A 23,332-nucleotide genomic window follows, 5' to 3' on the forward strand; every position below is an offset into this window, starting at 1 on the left:
TGAACTTTCCTACATTTACGTTTACATTTGTGGCATTTAGCAGACGCCCTTGTCCAGAGCGACGTACAAAAGTGCTTTGAGTCTCTAGCATTTACTCTTAACCTCTTAACAGAGATGAACAGCAATGAAAGTGCTGCTGTTTAGAATAATGCAGACAAGAGAAGAGAATGTAGCAAGTTGTATTTAGGCATTCTAGGTATATTACTGTATCTCACAAAAGTAAGTACAGATGGTCCATGAATTACGATGGTTCAACTTAAGATTTTTCTATCTTACGATGACGATAGCGATACGACAAAATTGTAAGAAAAATATGCACAATTTTGCACAACAGGCACAGGCAGCAGCGTACGATGTAAGATATGTTGGATACCTATCTCTCACCCTGTGAGATGCCCCACTCTCGCTAGCGGTCAACAGAGAAAAGTTGTCTCAGTGTGTATTTATTTTTTGTCAAACAGTTTCAAACAGCAATTTTAGTCATAAAAGCATTTCTTCCAATCGCCAAAGTATGTCTCCTGCTTGTAGTGGGGGGAAAAAAGAGGAAAGCCATCAGTTTAGAGCAGAAAATGAAAATGATATATCAGCATGAAGTAGGAACACAGTCACATTTATAGTACTATCTTTGACTTACGATATTTTTTACTTACGATGGGGTCGTCGTAAATTATCTCCATCGTAAGTAGAGGACCACCTGTACAACTCTCACATTTCAGCAACCATTTTAGTATATCTTCTGAAGAGACAATACAAGAGAAATAAAACTTGGATATTTTAGAGTAGTCAATGTGCAGCTTGTATGGCAGTACAGATTTACTTGTCCCCGAAAAATACTCAACATACAGCCATTATTGTCTAAATATCTGGCAACAAAAGTGAGTATACCCAAAGTTAACATGTCAAAACTGTATTTTGTGTGAGCACCACTGTTATCCTCCTGTGCATGGAATTCCCCAGAGTTGCACAGATTGTTGCTGGAATCCTCATCTACTCCTCCATGATCACATAACGGAGCTGCTGGATATTAGACACATGGCGTTTCTCCACCTTCCGCTTCAGGATGACCCACAGCTGCTCAGTAGGGTTCAGGTCTGAAGACATACTTGACTACTTGTTAAAAAAACTGCTGTTTGGCCCAGTTTCTAAGGAGAGAGGGCATCATGTTCTGCTTCAGAATGTCACAGTGCATGTTGAAATCCATTTTTCCCTCAATGAACTGCAGCTCCGAGGTACCAGCAGCACTCATGCAGCCCCAGACCATGTTGCAACCACCACTATGCTTGACTATAGGCAAGATACAATTTTCTTGGTTCTCCTCATACCTACATCCTGGACACATAAGACCTTAAGACATTAAGGTTCCAGTAATTCATGCTCTTAGACAGGTTTTCTTTAGCAAACTGTTTGCGGGCTTTTTAGTGAGCCAGCTTCAGAAAAAGCTTCCTTCGTCACGATGGCCATACAAACCGACTTGTTGCAGTGTGCAGTGTATTGTCTGAGCACTGACAAGTGGACCTTATATTTCTGCAACCTCTAAAGTAATTCTAGCAGCACTCATGCGTCGTTTTTTTTTTTAAAGCTTTCGTACCTTATGCACAGCAAGAGGACACAACTTCTTTGATGGACCCTTGTAAAACCTCTGTATGACCTTGGACACTGTACTGTAACTCAGTTTCAGGGTGTTACTGACCTTCTTATAGCCCCGGCCATCTTTGTGCATTCTCACATCCTCAGAAAGTTCTTTGTCATGAGGTGCCATGTTGAAGATCCAGTGGTCAGTATGAGAGAATTGTACTCAAAGCACCAAATTTTAACTGCTCTAATACAAGATACACAAATTTGTTTGGTCCTGTCAAGCAGACAAAACATGAACATGATGAATAGAACATGCATACGATGTATAGCTATTATAACTTGCGGTGTACTCACTGTTGCCAGCTATTTAGACAATAATCATGGTATTTTTTATTTATTTTCAGAGGACAGCAAATCTGTACTTCTATACAAGCTGCACATTGACTACTCAAAAATATATGCAAGTTTTATTTCTGTAGTATTGTCCCTTGAAGAAGATTAAAAGAAAAGAAGATTAACACTAAAATTGTTGCTTAAATGTGAGGAGTGAACTTACTTTAGCGAAATACTGTATATTGCTATAATTTCTTGCAAGTATATTGGCTCAAGATTGATAAGTATCTAGGGTGCTTATTCTTAACTTTCCCATATGCTAATGTGGAAGTTACAGATCAGAGTAAAAGATCTTCATACAGTATGTTCTATCATGTGACCATATGGTATTAACTATACTGCTATTCTGTAATTCAGACTATAATGTCCTTCTTTTACACTAGCACTGTTAGTTAAATGAAAAAAAACCCATAATTGTTTGTTTTTGGTGTTTCTCTTTTAAATGGCGGGGAAAGACTAATGATTGATATGGTCCACACTGAATGAACTTTAGCTGGTATCCATAAAAAGGGGTATAAACTAACCAGTGCTGATGAAGATATCACAGGGACATATAGGTTTTGTATGTTATAATCACCTTTCCGAGTGCAAACTAGTTTATTATTCCTACTGAAAAGAGTTGCTCTGTCTGTTTGGTGTTGTTTTGTTTCCTTTCATTTAATTCCACCATCTGTTACCATGAAACTTTACCAACTGTGACTGCGTAGGATCTTTCCACAGATGGTGCTGGTCAAAGCTAGGGCATAGAAGTGAGAAAAGATTCAAGAACCATCTAACAAGCATGCTAAGCCCTGAATTTCTATGGTTTGCTTAATTTAACATTTAATATCATATATATTATATAATTTTATGATTGTCTGAGAAGGGGGATCATAGTTGGAATATTGAAATTTAACTTGTGAATTACATACTTAATTAAAAAACAATTTTTATGTACTTCTGTTATCAATGAATGGGTACATTTGCTTTAGTCCCTTCTCACTAAAGCTGTACCACATCTTGTCAGGAAAAATTGCCACAGAACACTGTGTGAATGAGCAGAAGAGATGTGAAAAATGGATGAGGTTACAAATGAAAGGTGTCCAAGCTGTCGTAGAAAAACTAGTACTCACACTAAAATAAATGAAGCTACACAGACCTCCAGGACAGGCTCCAAGTGCTAATACGCATTCTGAAGAACACACGCAGGCTTTAAAACAAAATAAACACATACAGTAACCTCTACAATTATTAGTGTCCTTTATAAAATGAGAAAACAATAGTGTACACAAATTTAAGATTTTACTCATCTAAGAGTTAATAGAAAAAATAACTAGAACAATTTATTTATAGTCATTGATTTGGGGTATTTTGTGGCTGATGGTTTAGGGGCCCCTATTAAATAAAGTAATTTCATCATAAATCCTGCTGTGTATCAGGATATTTCAGTTTCAAAACCTGGATGCCTCTTCCAGGAGGTTCAGATATGGTCCTGGATAAAGGTTTTAATCAGATGAGCTTAATATACTTTCAGATCAAAACAAATGGTTAAAGGGACACCAAATCAATGTCTGATTTTGATCAATGTCGTTCTGAAAGCCTGTGGTCTGAATTGAAGTGAACAGTGATAAAAACAAGCTTAAATGTTATTTATGGAGCACTGGACAAATATGCTACTACAAGTGTTATTATCTAAAAAGATTCAGTGCTGTTTTTCCCTCTAGGGCAGATGTGGCTTTGGGCTGTTGTGGCCGGTGTTTTAACAAATGTAATAACACCAGTTATATCATCTGTTTAAATTGACAACATCGTCAAACCCTCATTCACAACTTCATATACTTCAAACTCCATTTAAAAGTGAATAACTTATTTTATTCTTGTAGCCTTTCTAAATGGTTTGCAAATTTACTGATGATTGTTTGCTGCCTCAACTAGCTTTCACATAATTATCACACCTTGTGGTCAAAAATGTGAACTGTAACAAGCGCACTATACTCTGTGCCTCACATTCTCTTTTTTAATGTAGAATAAAAAAGCAGGCAATATGAGTAATAACAGAGTAGCCAAATTGAGCTACATTAATAATGTATACACTAGTGCCACCATTGTATTGCAGTTGGTAGGAATGAATGTGCACTGCAAAAAAATTGACTTTTTTGTTAAATACATTACTTTGTTTTTGATAAATACATTTATTATACAATTATAGTTGAATACATAATGAATCATTTTTATAAAGAGTAGATATATAGATATATAGATTGGACATACATCTATCATTTTTTGCTCTCTCGCTCTCTCTCTCTCTCTTACACACACACACACACACACACACACACAGAAAACGAAACCCTAATTTTAATTCCAGCCTGTAAAGCTTCAAGCAGCTCTGATCCCAGCATGTGAATGGATGTATCTTGGGCTGAATAACCACATTATGCCATGACTCCAGCTTTCAGGCTACATAATGTGATTAGGATTGAGTCTTCTTATTTTTCTAAAGCTTTTCCTTACTGGCCTGAGCTACAGGTTTACATTTCCTGTCTTCCTTCAACTTCTTTTTATAGTGCTCAGTAATTAATCGATGTCTGCTTTTGTGACACAATTGCGCACCATTTAAAGCCTACTTTAAAGAACCCTTTGTCTCTAATAATACTAATCATCCTTAAAAACAATGAGCATTAATTTACAAATGTGAGTGTTAGTGTTTTATTTATAGTGGTCCAATTACTAAAATACTGATGAACCTTGAAAAAAATCACCCCTGTTGAGCTGAACAGCTTGTTCAGATTCAACTTCAGAAAGAAAGTGCAAACAATCGCATCTTGCACAATTTTGGGGCACAGCACATATGAATGTTAGCTCAACAATAAAATGCAGGTGTGCCATTGTTTTAAATAGATATGCAAGCATATCTGTGGTGTCTCATCTATATTAAGCCACAGATCCTCTTGGTCCTTAGATGGCACATAGATGTTCAGACATGAACCAATTAATTGTATCCTAGCAACAGGAGTCAATATGTTTCTTAGCAACACCATTTGGTGATATGTAGAAACTGCTTTTAAAGAGGCCTGCGCAGAAATCATACATTGAGCGTATTTCACGCATCATATTATGTGCAGGTTGATCCCTGGTATGTTGCAAGTTAATAGCATTAATCATAAAGCTAATTCAGGCTACCGAGACATTTTTAACCAATAAAATATTTCATTAAGTTTGGACTTCTTTGTCATGAGTGTTTAGGAGCCGGTCTGCTTCTCTTGTGTTAACAGCTAGTTTAACAGCTATTTCTGCATTATGTATGAAAACCCTAGGCAGGTCCTATAGATCAATTTCTTTTTTCACACAGATGCATACAGTTCCCCTCTCAAATTATGACACCATTCAGAGCCCTGGATGTGTTGAACAGCTTACTCTTAGCTCAGCAAAAGCTGTTTCATGAGGAGATATAAGCCTGAAGTAGCATCATACTTCATAATGTCAAAAACCTATTCAGGTCTTGGAAGATTTCAAGTGAACAGAACATCTGATAATTCATCTTCTTTTTGGTCTAACCTTTAATGTAGTTAGATCATTTTCATGTAACAATGTTAGAATTATACCATTTGTCTCCTCTGGCTTAGCCCTTATAATGAAAACAGAGCTCCATTCATAATAAAGCAGGGAACTATATTTCCCCAAAGACATTGCTGCTATTTCTGTAGTATTTATCACACATGTGCAGAAGTTATTTATAATCGATGAACCTATTCCCTTTGGAAAGAGCACCAGTCATTAAATTCCATCTAACACAAGTGTGTGTGTGTGTGTGTGTGTGTGTGTGTGTGTGTGTGTGTGTGTGTTTGGTTTATCTTGGCACTGTCATTTAGTAATTCTTCCAAATTATAACAAACATTGGAAGATTGTAAATATTTTGCCCTAGAAGTGACAGGTGGCTACATGTGTACACTACATGTTTAGATAGCAGTATTATTCAGATCCATATGTTCCATTTGTAATTAATTCTGTCTTTGGTTATACAGACATCCTTATTTTTTGTCCTTTTTTGTCTATGTATATAAATAGCTTAATTTAAAGATCTCATATTGACTATAATTAAAATAGATAGTATATGTTTTCCAAATATAATTTTTAAATGATGACATTGTGTGTTATATTAAAATTTAACTGAAATTCTTTTGGGCATACATGTGCTCAAAAATAATAAAAAGTGATCATGCCTGCATACAGCATTATAACATACTGGGAAATACAGTACATGCTAATATGTACAAGTTATTTTTTGCTCTTGAGAATTCTCTTTACACACTTTTAACATTTTAATCTTACCACATCTTATTGATGTCAGATGTTAAATGATGCAAATAAGGATATTTTCTAATATTTATACAATATCCATGACAGGGAGGACTGGGAAGCAGGTCACAATAAGTAGTATGTGAAACAGAATACGATGAAAGGTTTGTGTCATGTAATGGAAAGCTGATGTTTGCAACTGCAGAAACACTTATTTGAGAGACAGGCAGATAAATCCAAAACAAGAGATGTTTCCAGGGTCAAAACATGCTTAGATCAGGTGATCATCAAACAGGCTGTAGAAGACAAGGCAAAACACATAAACCAAGGGAATAAAGTCCTACCCGAATATCAAGAGCAGACAAAAGAGGCTTGGTAACATCAGATGAATGCTCAGGGAAACTAAACATTTACAAAACAGGAATGCCTGTGACACTGCAAATATTTCAGCATGCTAAGAGCTTCAAGAATAATAGATGGCATTAAAACAATTTGTGTGTGTCTGTGTGTGTAAAATATTAGGCAGGATGTATGTAAGGTATTTATAAATACACATACATATATGTGAAATATTAGTAAAAGATCTATGTAATGCTTGACAGTCTGAATAGGTTAAAATCAGGTGAAATAACTTCTAGTCTGAGACAGGTACCACAGGTTTCTCTCCTATGGCAGCATTTATCCTGGGTTTTTTATGAGCAACTTGAACAAACACCACTCCTATCATTGCTTTGATGACCTTGGGGCTGGTTGTATTTTTTGCAAATATTTCTAATGCTCATCTACTTTATTGATCTGTTGCAGTAAAGCTATTGCATTAAACATTTTTAAGCATTAAAACCATAATACTGTCTCTGTAATCATTGCGACCCATCAAATTTATCTTAAAGGTTTTTTTTTCCTTAAAGAATCTGCATTTAGCTTTATCACCAGTCATTGCTTTACTTCTTGCTGATGTATGTGAAATCTTCAGCAGTAGTAAAATGCAATGCAGAACTGCTGACCTGGCCTGTCGCTAACATTAATCTTTTTGACCCCCATTGCAGAGAAAAAGAGAGAGAGAGAGAAAGAGAGACACACACATACACACACACATTTTGACTCTTTATCTAGCAGGTGTCCTCGACTTCGGTTATCCACGTTTTTCCTCATTTCGTCTTCATTTTTTCATGTAATAAAACATGGTCAGCATGAGTCTGCAAAGCACTGCACTATAAGTCATCTGATGTGCCAGTCTGTTCAGTGCCCTTTACATCATACACTTCAACATTGTGCTATATAGCCATGAGTTGCAAATAAAAACTGCCACTACTTTTTCACTGTCAGATGTTTTGCAGTCTCTGTCTAGCCGAGTGGGACAGTGAAATGTGATATCCTTCTTGTGGGTATTATTGAATGTGAGAATAGAAACTCGTGGTTAAAAGAACGAATATTATTAATAATCCTGAAATAAGAGCCTTATGTTGTTTATATTATAGATTTTTCTGTACAATTTTATAAGTAAACAAATCTATTATTATAAGTGTGTGTTCCATGTAAAGTTATCTATAAATCTATTTGCTGTTTTTCGGCATTTTATAGCATTACACCATGTATAGTTCTCTGTGACAATTAAACGATTGAAACACAGTATAAACGTATAATCACAAGTAGCAAGCCAAGAAACCTCATTTAGATAAGGTCCAGTTAGTTCTATAAAAAAAATAAATTCCTCTTTCCTTTTAATATGTAAAATAATCCGTGACTTATGACGCACCATAACAATCATAAAATCAAATATATTCAGGAAAATATCACATTTATATTTCTTGCTTTTACCATACTTGGGTAACTTTTTGTATTTTCCTAATTGTAAAAATAGTTCAATTATTTCACCATCTGCTGTACCCGACTTTGACAAAGTCTGCATTCAGTTATATGGTGTTATGTTAAAAGCCTTCTGCTGCAAGGCAACTCGCTGATGAGCTTGTTGGGACTCAGGCAAGGTCTCATTAGGTATGCATGCTTTCATAAGGCAGCCTGCAAAGTGCTGATATTGCTGCTCTTTGCTTTTTCCCACTCACTCTCTCTAATTTACTCTCTCTCTCTCTCTCTCTCTCTCTCTCTCTCTCTCTCTCTCTCTCTCTCTCTCTTGTTTTTACAGGTGTATGAAAGAGGAACTAATATTGAGCAATTTGTGACTCGCTTCCTGTTGAAGGAATCAGCCAATCAAATACAGTCCTTGCTTAACTCTGTGGAGAGTGCAGTGGATGCTATTGATGAACAGCATTGCCCTCCAGGGTGAGTTATTAATCTCTTATGGTAGTTTTAGAAAAAAATTAAGGTTTACTATTATGTTAATTTACTAAAAAGCAATTGAAAGGACAAATTAAATATATCTTTTATATATATTTACTGGAAAAAATTAAAGTATTGTAGAAAGAAGTTAAAGAGCTGTAAGTTAATAATTCAGAAGCATTTAGACTAGGCTTGTCAAAACATTATGATTTCAAGGGACGGCATACTCTGTCCCCATATCAAGCACAGTAACTCTAGCCACGTTTCAGTATCTGTGCACTTATTCATGTCAAAGACAGTTGATAAATCTGTCTTCCAAGTGTTGCACTGCCCTGTAATGCAGCATAAGCTGCAGTTTGAAAAGACGCACCTGGCTATGAGCCTTTACATTACACTGTTGGTTGTTGTCACTGCAGTGTGATGACTGTAATGGGTGGATGTTGGCAGATGACCCTACTAGGGAATAAATTGTGTTATAATGGTTATACCCAGTACAAATGCAATAACAATAATAAGGTAACCATGAAGGATACAATATACAGTAACTAAATAAAAAAAATCTGTATAATAATTAATAATAAAAATAATAAGGGTCTTTGATGGATAGTGCATGGGTTTGTTTCTAGATCAGTTCATGTTTGTTTCTTCTAATATGTGTGGCAATGTTCAGGGCATACAAAGTGGACAATTATTTTCACCATTACGAAAAACAGGGTTTAAAAATTGATACCATTGCCAGTGAGCACTCAATATTTGTCTCTGGGTTACTTATCACAAGGTCAGTGCTTCAAATCCCAGCATCTCTAAGCAGCCAATGTTGGACCCTTAACCCCCTTTATCATGGCTGACTCTGTGATATGACTCCTGTATCCTAACAAGCTGGAATATTTGCAGATTTGTTTTCCTTCCATCTTTTTCTTTTTCTATTACAGTGCATCATTCACTTGGAGATCATTATTATTGATAATGGAATGTAGGCCATAATGAGTAACTCCACCTACCTATTAAGCTGATGCTGCCACATTAAATGTGAACAGCAACAAAACCAGTGAAAGGAGATTAAGTTGGAAGTAAGAGGCACACCAGATTTGCTGCTTGTGTCTTAGATTATCCATGGTTACCAATGGATGCTGAAATGCTGGACAGCAGAGAGTTGCATTCGGAGTTGCCATGAAACAGTTAATGCATAGATAAGCTTTTTCTGGCAGGTATTGTCTGATTTTCCTAAGCGTATCCAGAGTAAAGGCATGAAATATAGAGATCATTGCAATTATCTGACTGAGCTTAACAGTCATGCTTTGTTGATTCACGGAACATGCTAGGATGAAATGTTCTGCCTTCATTATGTTATTTTAAATCTGGCAATCTCTCTTTCTTACTGAGATGTCTAAGGAATACTGAAATGCATGCGGATTCCAATATGATCTTTGAACAGGAAGGCTATATGTAATTTGCTTCTATTAACATAGCATTGGTACCAGAAGCTGTGATATTAGATAACGGTATCTGGTGAGGTTGTGTACACTGAGAAGAAAAGAATTTATCTGAAATTACCTGTACCGTTATGTCAGAAGGTTCACATAGATCCAACTGATCCAATAAGAATTGTGAACTTGACTGCAAGCTTTGGAGATTTGAGTTTTCCCTTTTTTCATATTTAAAAATGTTTTTTTTTTTCAAAATGATTACCTGCTGAACAACAATCCTGTCATCACAAGAGACAATTTTTGGGAAATATACCAGAAATTTTATTGTGTGTGGATATAGAAATGGTATACTTTAAATCCAGTTCAGACTGGTCTATATTTTTTGACTTATGATGGATGAACTTCTATTATCATTTATAGAATTTTACCATTTGTAACTTTTTTAAATAGTTATTTTTACTAGTTTGCTGTAAGTAAAAGCATTTCTATATTTCTAAATGGTATTACATGCTTTAAAATGTGATAGAATTGCAACAAGCTAAAAATAGTTTGGCAACGTGTGATGTGCATGGCATGGGGATGGTTAATTCTGTTAGCATTGGAATATTTACCAATTTAATACTACTGGAGCAGGTCAAAACAGTATATAGTATATAGAACTATAATTATGAATGTAGACAAAACATTATGCTGATAAAAAAAAATGTAAAACCTGGTAACCTATAGTCACTCTCGTACCGTTGCAGTTCTAGACTTTAAATGCTTTTGTGAGCTGTTTAAATGTAATTTAAAAAAGTCTGTTTAGGTAATAAAACTTGTGAATCTGTTTAAAATGTTTAGGTTCTCACCAGTGGAACAATTAAATAAATATTAGAATATGATATTCATTCCATGGAATTCTAAGGTTTTGATAGCATAAATGAGCTTTTTTATTTAATTAGGCTATCTTACTTCACTGCTCCCGAAGACAGCAACAACTGCAACTGCAGCTATGTCAGTTAGGCATAGTATGTAGTTAGGCATCTGGTGATGTCTGTAAATTGTCATTAGATTAGATCCAAGGGTGAGAGTGATTCATGTACAGTAATAATATATGAGTTATGTAAATAAATATATATATATATATATATATATATATATATATATATATATATATATATATATATATATATACACAGTATATATAGTTATTAATGGTGCAAAAATGCATGGTGCTGTTCAGTGCAGTAACAGCCACTATAAGCTGGTACAACCAACTAATTTTTTTGCATGTTTTATTTCCATGAATAATAATTTTTTTCTTTCTTTACCCTAGATCTTACCCTAGTAAGACCAGTCCACGTGTTCCTGAAAGGCACTATGAAGCTCCAGTTCCAGACTACCCACCCAATAACAGAGTTAGTGCCAAGGACAGCATGAGGAATCTTAATGTGGCCACAGGTAGGACAGTGATGTCTAGCATTTTACATACAAATTGACAAAGTATAATATATACGTATAATAATTGGTTAAAATTAATAGATTTTTTTTTTAAATCACTGCTTATTATGCCAGTGTACATGTGTTTCTGTTTTATTTAAACATTTGAATGCAGGTTCAAGTTTGTGTCATATTTTGCGAGTTTTGCTGAGTTTTTGAACTGATATAGCTATGTCAGTTAAAATCCTCTGAGGCTGGAGCTATTCAACCATATAATCCTTTGTCAGCAGAAATGTCAATAATGAGAAGAAATCTTTAAACGTGTCATGTCAGACATACATCACTGCAATGTTTGGGATTAGCATGAAGATTAGCTTCTCACCCATAAATCAAACTGATTACAAAATAAAAATGCAATGCTTTTCATAGCCACATTATTTATTCCCATTTAATGCAGTCTCAATTAATCGATCACAGGTAGAAAGAAATTGACTTGGAGTCTAAAAAGTTTTATAGTTGCTTCGGGATAGAAAAACACAATTATTGAATTATTGAATGCTTTTTATGTAAGACTCATTTGAAATGGAACTGGGCTATACATAACTCACTTGCAGCCTTCAACTTACATAATCATATTCTAGTGCTGTCTCAAGCAGTTAATTAAAGGTTAAGAAAATAAAAAGCCGACATGGTAGGTGTGTTCATCAGGCTTTTACATCACCCAACAGGTTTTTTCATCGACCTGCCTATATATAGCTCTACCCAACTTGCCTCAAATTTATGAAATTTTTCAGTTTATAAATCATTCTTTTACTTTATAAAGATGCTTTCCTTAGCATGCTTCCCTGCAGAGAGGGTCTTTACAGGGTGGTTAGTGGTGTTGGGATTCCACCAAATGTAGCAGTGAAACTTTTTTGACTTAGCTGAGACTCAAAATGTTTTCTTTTGTTCTCTTTTCACTACTCTCATAAATCTCAGATATTTGGAGTGTGTTTGGTTATAAATGTCTTGGGAACTGCTTCTCCCCTCTGATCTTAAGCTCCCTTAGAGTTACCCTTGGCATCCTGATTTCTTCTGTAACTTGTGGTAGACTGTTTCCTCTAAGCACAGTTGCAGTTGAATCATTATTTTTTTTTATTAATTTGATAACCAAAGCCTCATGAATAGTTCTCCAGCATTTATTCTCAGACTTGCTTTGATAGCTCCTCGGTCTGGTTTTCTGACTCTAGGATTTTGAGACCTTAGGAACAACAGCATCTATACGTGATCTATCTGTCTGCCTGTCTCTGTCTACATTCTCAAACTGAGTGCTTTTTTAACAACCACATTAGCTTTGGATGTCGATAAAGCCCATCATCTCCACAGTCTTGTTTTCAGTATCCACACTTGTCACACTTTCTGCTTTGGAGTAGTGCTGCAGTTTTAGCAGTCCACAGCAACACAGTATGTGTTTGCATCATTTGCATTCAGCATTTTCGGGTGGGTTCAGCAAACATTCAGTATGCACTGTAATATGCATATAGAGCAATTAAGATTATTCCTTTCTGTAAAAGGGTAATGCAATATAATCTATTTTGCAGAGGGCTCTGTCTTGTTTTTTAAACAACTTTTTTGTATTTTTTTTTATTATAATTAATTATAATTATAATTATATTTAATCCAAATTCCCAACCAGCAAGAAAACAATGGAGTAATAATAATAGTATATATTTGAAACATACTCTGATGGTTTTATCTTCTATTTTTATTTTATTATAGCACAAGCACTCAAGTCATTGGGTCATTGGGAACGTGGTATTTAGAGGATTGACTGATAAATCTGGATCATCCACTGCTTATATATTTTACTGGAATTTTGTAGTTCAGCATTTTAGCTACTGACACCAGATGTGTATATGATATTGCTAAGAAGGGACCTATTTAGGCAAACACTGAAAGAAGTAATGTTCTTTGAAGTGATTTTGGATAGTCATTTATTGTGACCTGGTTCAGTTACTTGCTTCTTCTTTTTTTTTTGTAAAGCTGTCAAGCTCAGCAATTTAGCACTCATGAGATGACATACTTAATAGTCCCTTTAACACCAATGAAGGATAGCTGGAGGTTTGAATTTCCCCCAGACACATGTGTCTGTTGACTTTGGTAATAGCTGTTTATGCAGCTGTTTGCTCCTCAGGGAAAACTTTGTTTAACCTGCCTTGTCTTCCATTCAGTGCAGATTCGCCATGTCTCCTGTCTCCATGTCATTTTTGTTTCTCAACTCAATTTGTCCATTTTTTATCCCAGTTTCTTTCTCTCTGCTCAGTATCATCTCATTATGACAAGTATTCTTGTATTCATTTTCTCTTTCCCTCTTTTCACTGATCAGACAGCATTTGAGCAGCTAAATTTAAATCTGTGCTTTTCATTTTAAGGCACAATATCCTGAAAAATGAATATAAAAGCCTAGCTGAACATCTGAAATGTTTTGGAGTCGTTGCTTGTAGCGAAACGGTAGAACTGGCATGACATAATGAACCACTGTGCATCACACATTTTCTTTTCAAAGCATTCTGTAAGACTGACAATCTCTCTATAGTTGTTAAGAGTAAAGCGATATCTTTAGACTGCTTCAGATTGGTGAGCTGAAGGGACAGTTTAGCTATTTTAGTTGATGATAATTGGTGCTTATTAGTGTTAAATTCTGATAAATGTTGATTCCTGCCAGAGCTCTAACTTTACCCACATGTCCATGATGGCCTTTTCCGATGCACCTATACATAACAAAGCTCAGACAATAAGCTCCAAATCCTATAGTTATTTATGGGGTTTTTTTCAGGCTTGAATATTGTTTCTCAGTTGTGTTCTTCATCTTAAAGCATGATGACACCTAATTGTGACAGCCGAATCCTGTATTAAATCCTTCCAGTTTTGGTTTCGACATGGTGCGTTAATTAATGGCATTTGTGTGTTCTTTAATATTTTGCAGCATGCCTAAAGCATAGTGTGAGAAAATGAGTGTGCAGATTTTCCATCTGTTGTGTGTCTGACCGTATGTTACTGCAGCTAGGCACAGTGATGGCTGTCATCAGCATGGCTAACTTGCAGTAACAAGTCTGTTACGGAGAACAGCCTGAAAAGAAGCTAAAGTTAGAGCAGCTTCTTCAAACTCAAGTTTCAGATTAAGCAATGACAAGTTCGACACATCTTACTGATTATACATGGCATACATGATGCTGCTTTCCTGTTTGTGAATCGCCTCTTTTTATGTGATTAAAACGTACAGTAAATATGGATAAACCTTCCTGTTTTCTTATTATTTTAACCTGGTTATATATTGGAATCTAAACTCTTTCCCTTGTCACTGTCTTCTGTTATACTTTATACCTAAAATATCGCTGGTGTCACCCAAGTGAGAATTAATTTCTTTTTAACTCTATCCCTATCTGAGTTATTTTTGCTCTGGCTTGCTATAATAAACTTTATTTCTCTGAAACTCTAAAACGATTAAACAATATTTAACGATTGATTTAAATTGCCTAAAACTGAGGCTACTTGTAAAACCACCAAGAGATTCAGTAGCACTTGGGTCAGATATCAAGACTAGGAAACCGCCCATAAGACAAAGTATCTTACCTGCAGAGACAGTTCAGTTCAATTGCATCCAATACTCCATACATGACTGACTATAAAGGGATCACAGTCACCTTATTGTTATGACTGCTTTGATTTTTATTCCTCTCAGTCCTGCACATCAGTCAATGTTGTGTGTCATCTGAGGTGGTGCTGATTTAAAGTCATTAATGATTTTTTCAGTCATGGAAATTGTATTAATGATTGCTGGTTTAGGCTCTGTATCTTTTTTGTGTTGATTTATTGCTGTGCACTTTATTAACTGTAAGTTTAAACTATCATTGGTTGTATAAAAAAACTAATCAGGCTTTCATTATATTTATATTTAACTATAGGCATTATTTTTGAAAAGCCATGACTGTTTTTAATGTCTAGTGGAATAAATGAAGGTTGCATACCCCCACTGTGAAACTGCTTTTACAGGAAGACAAGTGGGACAAATCATTTATTATGTACATGGGATTGACTGTATCTTCTTATCAGGACCTCCCGAGGTGAGGAAAGAAGGCCTGGAAATGCAGATCAACCGTCTGGCTGAACTGATTGGACGCTTGGAGAACAAGGTAGGACTTAAATTCCCATCATCGCAAAAGATCAAATCCTAAACATAGATTCCTTTATGTTTAATTGCATGCCAATATTTTGACCAGCTAACAAAGCACGGCCAGTGACAACATGTTAAAAATGAGCATAATAATAATAAAAAAGGGTGCGGTAAGGTACTCAAAGAATGTATGCATTTTGCAGCATTTCTAATCTGGTTCCCGATTAATCCTATGATTTCTGACATAGCAGTTTCTTTCCAATGCTAAAAATAACTAGACATTCACTCATGTTGAGAGATCAGACAAAGCTAATTTTATATTCACTGCAGCAGTCTGAAAGTACGGCATCGATTCAGCATCCTGAACACTGAGATCAAGTCAGCCAAGAACATGGAGATCAAGTCAGCCAAGAACATTAAGATCAAGTCAGCTGAGAACATTGATAAACACACCACAAAGCAGAAATAATTGTATTAGAAATTCATGCTGTAAATCTCTATAAATGCCCTACTCACATATGTACTTTAACTATAAACATTTGAGTATATTTTCATCAAAATTTTTAAGGCTTTACACAATTTTTTGTTCTAAATCATTGTATCAAAGCAGATGATTTAGTTTTATTGAGATTCTTCAGTACTTAAATAGAATGGTATTAATTTATCTGTGTAACAAACAGTTAAAGGAAGCATTTTGGGCAAGGATACATAATCAGCTATTTAAGTACTTATCAAATTAGAAAATCATTGTTTGTAACTGATGTAGGCGCAACAAATTTTCTAAGCCTAAGGCAGTGGTTGTTTTTAATAAACAATTTTTTATTAAATCGTGGAAAATATAATTTTAAACATTAGTCTGAGAACTACTGAACTAGTGATTTTTCTCTAATATTTAAATTGCATACAGTTTTTTTTTCCAGTGGATTTATTACATAAAAAATATACAAATTAATAAACATTTTTATATTGTTTCACATGATTTTATTTTATTATTTTACATTATTCCAAAGCAGCTTAACAAAAATAAATACAAGACCATTCTATAGAATGTTAAGTTTTAACTACGTATACTGCAAACTTTTAATATGAAAATCCAACAAACTAATGAGGCAAATGATTCACCCACAAAAAAAAAAAATTATCTCCTTCCAAAAGTTAATTCTGAAGCTGCACTGAAGAATCCAGTCTATTCCACATTATTCATTGACTTTGGAAAGCTCACTGTATTATTCTTCTGCAAGTTCCTCTAGTAAAAATAGAACAGACATGGATGTTGCTATGTAGATAAGTGTTATAGTGTGGAGAGTTGACAGGGACAAAGCAGTTTACTGTAGATACGATATTCTTTTAATCATTTGTTAACAGTGTTCTTTTATTGTAAAACATTTGCAATTTTTATGCATATACACATGGATATATGTATTGTTTGCTGATGGTCATCCTCTATAGCAGTCCCAAACATATTTGTACTAAAAATTTTTTTTGTCTATTTGTGTAATCATTTCTGTGAAGATATCTGTTTCGCATAATATGCCCATGTCAACATTTTTGCATGAATATCTTTGGTAAGTTTATTTAATTTAATTGTTAAGTTTGTAAATTCACTATATCCCCAGTGTTTTTTATAGTTTAGTCCATGACTGTTAGCTTTCTATCTTTTTAGAAATCTGCAATTTTCTTAATTTAATTTTGTGTTAATCAATAATCTTAGATGGCAATCCATATTGCTGTACCAACTGCATATTTTCTCTTTTAATCAAATTGCAGAACATTATAAATAATATGCTTTGATAAGAATAAAAATAACTGAGCTTATGAGGCTAAAATGGAGCTAAATCATCAACACGTGCTGCTGATGATACATAAATGGATACAGCAAAATGCCCATCTATCTTTTGCAATGGTGATCATAGTAGGTAATGGTGTACAACCAACGGGTTAGAGAGGAACAGCCTGACCAGCTTGGGCTCACAGCTGAATGAAGCATCACTCTCATCACAGCGCTCTTGTTATCTGTATAATGCAGTCCTACTATTCAGGGAAAATGCATTTCCTTCACATCCTGCGCTGGCGTCCTTAAGACCTCAATCCCTAGAGCTCCTGCCATTCACTCCCCCAAGTGACAGCCATCCCAACTCATTCACCACATGATAGATAAGCCATCATCTCCGGCCTCTACAGGAGATCTCTGCAGATGTATAGCATCATTAGCAACCATTATGCATTCAGCTATTTCAGCCAAGTGGAGAGTGCTGACGCTAGATCTCAGCCACTATCCACATCTATCTCATTCATTTAATGGTATGAAGATGCTTTTTATGATGAGAAAGTAGACAAAGCTGGATTTTTTTACATGCATAAGTTTTGCATAAACATTGTCAGCATTTTTGCTTTTACATTCACTTATGTGCTCCTCTCAAATAAACCTTATTTAATGTTCAGCTTGATATAAGTAATGCTTTCCTGCCATCTGATTTCATGCTTCCAAATTCATGCTTCTAGATACCTCGCTGAGGAAAAGGTCAGGTCATCCAGATGTGTCTATTTAAGCAACATTTTGGCTTAAGCTGTTACTGTGCTTGAGTGAGCAGCACATCTGCTTTGCTCCTCCTGCATGAATCGCTAAACACAACAGTAATCAGGCAAGCATTTCAACTGGGAAAGTGGACTGTCAACATATATAGAGATTTAGCTGTAATTAATGCCGATTCTTTCTGTCAGTTGTTGTATGTGTCCTATCTGGTCTCTAGCCAGGCATAAAAATCTGCATAATGTTATCCATGTTCAAAACATGTTTGATATAAACATTTAACATTGTAAATGCTTAAATATTCATGAAAAGATGATCAAATTATTTTTTAGTTCAAAACTATCTTTATATAATTCATAATTCATGAATTATACCATTATGCATGAATATGAATCAGTAGCATTATTAAGGGGGATTCATATTATTTTTCTTCCAAACTAAGGTGTTCCTATTCATAATACATAATAATGTTTATAATAAGTACAATAATAAAGTTGTTTTTGTGTGTGGTGTTTGAAACAGAGATTGGCAGATAGGTTAACCATGCCGCTTTATTGCATTTGAAAAAATCCAGGTTGAACAGCATAGACTGAAACTGACCAATGATGACGTGGGACTTATTTCTTTTTTCCAGATACCACTAATTGGTAGTTTTGTTTGATAGTTACATATAAGCTAATACATAAAAAAAAATAATGCCCAATATTAATATTTCTATTAAAAATTATAATAAATGTAATTTGCATAGTATGCTTTCATATAAATTATATACAGTTGTTTCTCATAATCATTCCTAAAACAGTAAAAATGTAAGTAAAAACATAAAAAATTGAAACCTTTCAGTGGTTAAAGAGTATGCAGGCAATATAGACAGAAGATCACCTGGTAGCAAGGATGCTTGTATTCAGAGAAGCTATTTTGTTAACTCATTTCTGTGACCAGACTGAGAAAGCTTGTGCTTGTGCATGCACTTATCTCTCTGACCTCAGAGTCTGTGTGGATAAGTAGCTGTAGCCAAAAACATCGAAGTAAAACTGATTTTACGAGTGGTTCTTCTGTCTTTATTCCTGTTACAGACAGTCTGGTTTGACCTGCATCAGCGGCTAACCGACACTGATGGTACAGCTAGCGCAGTAAGTACTGGGGCAAACCTCATGCATGTAGAACATGCCATCCATCCATTATGTGGATGTTTAATCGTGGACTTTTCTTAATTGGCTGCATGAGATTTGTAAGACCCTGCTTTTGGTGGTAGCTTGATGAGCATGACAGATTATTTTTAAGATAATACACAGCAACTCCTGTCCTGCAGTGTCACACACCAGCACCTGACCTGCCGCATCTAAGGAAAACAGCTCTGTCTCCATTCATACAATCATAGCATGCTCAGACATTCATTTTCTTTTTGGCCCGCAAGCATGAGAGCCATAAACAGCCTGGTACATTATCAGTCCAACCTTCTAAGTGCTGGGCAAAAGGCTGCTTTTGCGGTCGTCAGAAAGAGCTTTCCATCAATCTTTAATTGCATTTTTGTCCCAAAGGAGTCTTTTATCCTTTTTAGAGGAAGAGAAATGCATAGGCATTTGGTTCTTGAGTAGGCCTAATAATTGTCAGAGGTTCTGTGATTGTTAGAATTGCATAAAACTAATAACTTACATTTTTATAAAATGAAGAATGGAAAATGAAATCCCAATAAATCTCAAGCCTTCACAGTTTATACATTGACTTCTGTTAAATAATTTACATGTGAATATATTTTTTTGCATTTGCAGCGAATGTGCTCCATGTGTCAGAAATGATAGATTGTTTATGAGAACTGATGCTCTTTGGGATGTCAGGGTTTCCATGGTAGAGAGCTATGAGCACCATGGGATCACTATGCAAAGTTTCTGATGAAAAATACATGTTAATGGAGCAGCACTGCAACTGCACTTCTGCTCCCCCACCCAAGCTAGAGGTTTGAGATCTATGTGTAGTCAGCTTACCTGCATTCTGTCTCTGATTTGCACAAAGATGCGTGTGGTGCATAAAGGGCTGAAAGAAAATTTAATCACGCTTCCTTTACCTCTATTGATTGTTGTTAGTTTTTACACTCAGTTGTCACAGCACAAATAGAATTAGTACAAGCTCTGCTTGAGGGCTCTAGGTGTGTGTGTGTGTGTGTGTGTGTGTGTGTTTATATGCATATGCATGTTGTAGGGTTCTCAAAACCGAAGGGATATTTTTGCAATTTTTTTTTTTTAACAAATATGCTTTTTTATTTACATCTGAGAGTTTATAATCATCTGAATCAAAAAGTGAGACTGATGATTTATGTCTTAAAGCACAGAGCATGGAACAACGACAGCATTTAGTGTCATTAATTTGTAACTCACAAGACAAAATAAAAAACTTCCTGTTATTTTATGGTGTATATCATAAAATATAGTACAAGGACCCATGTCCTAAACTGAGTTAAACTGCATCATTAAAAAAGCTTTTGCTGATTTTTATCACTTTCATGATTGTTGTTTCAATGGTTGTTTAATTATAGCCCTTTGTCACTTTTGGGCTGTTATCCGACATAAATGCCACATCATTAATAGCAGCTGTCACTGGCTAATTTAAATATATTTGCATGCATTTATTACATTTCATTGTGTTTACTCCAGCATAAAATTTAAATTTAAGAAATATTTTACTTATATTTTAGTGTAGATGGGAGTAAATATGAATAAATCATTCAGAAAGGACAGAATAGAATACAAGAATATGAGGCAACCTGCTGGTTTGGGAGTTTGTCTGTATGTTTGTTTGTTTGTTTCTCCATTAACCTGACCCAAGCACTGTTTGAAAAATCTCAGATTTCTATACAAACTGGATCGAAATTCGCAAAAGTAATAGTTATATGGCTGGCATTTATATAGACTGCACATACCATACACTTTGTACAGGGACACATATTACTGCCTTTCCTCATTCTTCATCTTCGCTAAAAGGAAATTTTACTGAAAGTCATACAGGAATGATGTTGACAGGACCAGTGGAAGCACCATGTCTCAGAGTTAAAGTAAATTGTGATCATCTGTTCAGTTACTACAGTAAATCTTATTATTAAGTGGCTTCAAACTTTAGGTCCCTGATTTAGTAAATACATTATTTTAAGTTACCAGTCATGAGTTTTGTTCTTGTATTAAAGTGTTTTGTCCAGCATTTCCAGGGGCATAATGATAGGATTCACCTTTAATTAAAACAGCAGGTAGTGTTGCTAAATCATGATGGGCTAGCATCTCATCTCATTCCCTCCTTACACCCAGTATAACAGGAATAGGCTCAGAATCTCAGAATCTCCAAAACAGGATAAGGTGTTTACTAAAAGTAAGGAAAGTACTTGAAGATATTTGGAGGATTGAACAGATAGAGATAGTGGAGACCTGTGACTTACTGAAGGCCGTACAGAAAATGCCAAAGCACAGAGTTGTGCTCACACCTAAAGTTTCAGAACCCAAATTGTACCTCATGTTCCTGTTTCTAGCATTAAGAAGGTTTACTAAAAATCCAGATTTTAATAGCCCTTCTTTTAATTAGACACTCTGTCAATGCCAGTCCTAAATCCACATGATAAGTAGGTCTTCTGTTACAGTTCCTCTCAGTGGATTTTTAAGGCTTCATTATGCAGTATTCTAACTTTCACTGGCTTTAATAATCCCCATGCATGCTTTTTCAAGACCAGCATGTAGGACTATGCATCATCTGGATTGTCGAAATAAAAGAAGAAAAGAAGCGACAGGAGGAGAGAGATATAAAGAGCTTGGCAAAGGTTGGCAGGAGAGCAAGTGAGAAGGAGAGAGAAATTGAAAACCCTGGAGGGAAATACATAACAGCTTATCTGAAAGGCATCCTGCTCATTTAGGGCCATTATCATGAAGAGGGTTGCAGAAAGAGCACATACATCGCCTAAGATGCAAGCTTACTGTATTAGTGCTCAACCAATTCTGTTCTCCAAGCCTAGTCCCTTTAATCCTGTTTAAGAGAAGCTCAATATTTAAATATATGCAAATGATTATGAGGGGAGAAATGAACCTCTAATTTAAACACCGTTCTGAGAGCAGGAGAGATGGGTGGAATGCAGGAGAGACAGCAAAAGAGGGAGGATGGTATTCCCCAGTTTCCATGGAAACTGAAATTTCCATACTCCTCTTTTGAGGTTTCATCCCTCTGTCCTACCCTATCTTACACAGTAGTACCTCGTTCCACTTACACACTACAGAATACACATCACAGTACAGACCCACAGGATATTCTACTAGCAAGAGAGCTCAAAGCTTGAATAGCCATTTTCAGACAGCTCAATTTCATGCATTATTAAAACACAACAAAAACTCGCTGTAGTCTCATAAACCTTTTATACTTATAAATACAATATAGGTTTTGACGGCAGATAGCAAAGGCATGCCTCATACTCTGAGGAGGGGAAATACTCAAAAATTTCCCATTACTTAATGCTCAAGACTGATTGCTTGTTTGCAACTGTACTGAATAAAGCATGACACGTTACAATTTATGCAACAAGCAAATCGGGAGTAAATACAACCAGCAGTCAGATAATTCAATAAGGAAGTTTTATAGAAATAGAGCAAAGAATATGAAATATGTGCAAAATATTGTGAACTGTAATTTGCTAGCCTTCAGGGTTTTAACAGACTACAAAAATCTCCCATTGAGCACAGTGATTGTTTATAGTTATTTTATGAGGCATCTTCCACCCAGTCCGACATGCACACTGCGGTTTAGCCAAGCCTTTGACGACTACATGCTGTGCAAGAAAACTAACAAACTAATACAATCCAAATTGAGCCCTTTCAGAATAACTCTGTGGTAATATATCTAGGAGAAATCACAAATAAATTGTTGTACTAAAGATTAAACTGAACAACTTCTTACTTAAAAAAAACAACAACAGGGTGACATGTTTTTGTGACTGAGGGTGGGCGTGGGTCAGTAAGCGGGTTTTCCTAATTGCATTTTAAAGTGTGTTAATGGTGCTATTGATATAGTTCAGGGTTTATGAACAGGAATCATGTTGTTTCTTGTCCAGGCCCTGGGGAAACTAGCCTACATAATTGAGCCGTAAAATGGAAGTCTCTCATACTTGTAATTACTTCTTATTACTCCTCCCTGGATGAAAAGTTAGATAATCGATGATACTCTTAACATTATTTGCATAAAAGATTGCAAGTCCTCAAACTATAAAAATCATCATCCTAACAAATAAAAAACCTTGATTGGTGAATTTATTCA

At 35.3% G+C, this 23,332-nt stretch overlaps 1 protein-coding gene across 2 annotated transcripts in view; it reads left to right on the forward strand.

The window, feature by feature from the left end:
• The window catches only part of necab2 (N-terminal EF-hand calcium binding protein 2), an 80,297-nt gene that overhangs the window by 48,234 nt on the left and 8,731 nt on the right, over positions 1-23,332 (forward strand). Inside the window, exons 6-9 of one of the 2 annotated variants that reach the window (XM_046865350.1) lie at positions 8,390-8,526; positions 11,266-11,390; positions 15,462-15,541; positions 19,129-19,185. In XM_046865350.1, the coding sequence (XP_046721306.1) occupies positions 8,390-8,526; positions 11,266-11,390; positions 15,462-15,541; positions 19,129-19,185 (399 nt within the window). The remainder of the gene's footprint in view (positions 1-8,389; positions 8,527-11,265; positions 11,391-15,461; positions 15,542-19,128; positions 19,186-23,332) is intronic. The other variant, XM_046865351.1, reaches the window with a different exon arrangement.

This window comes from Silurus meridionalis, chromosome 13 (assembly GCF_014805685.1).
Source record: "Silurus meridionalis isolate SWU-2019-XX chromosome 13, ASM1480568v1, whole genome shotgun sequence".
In the NCBI taxonomy this organism is placed as follows: Eukaryota; Metazoa; Chordata; class Actinopteri; order Siluriformes; family Siluridae; genus Silurus; species Silurus meridionalis.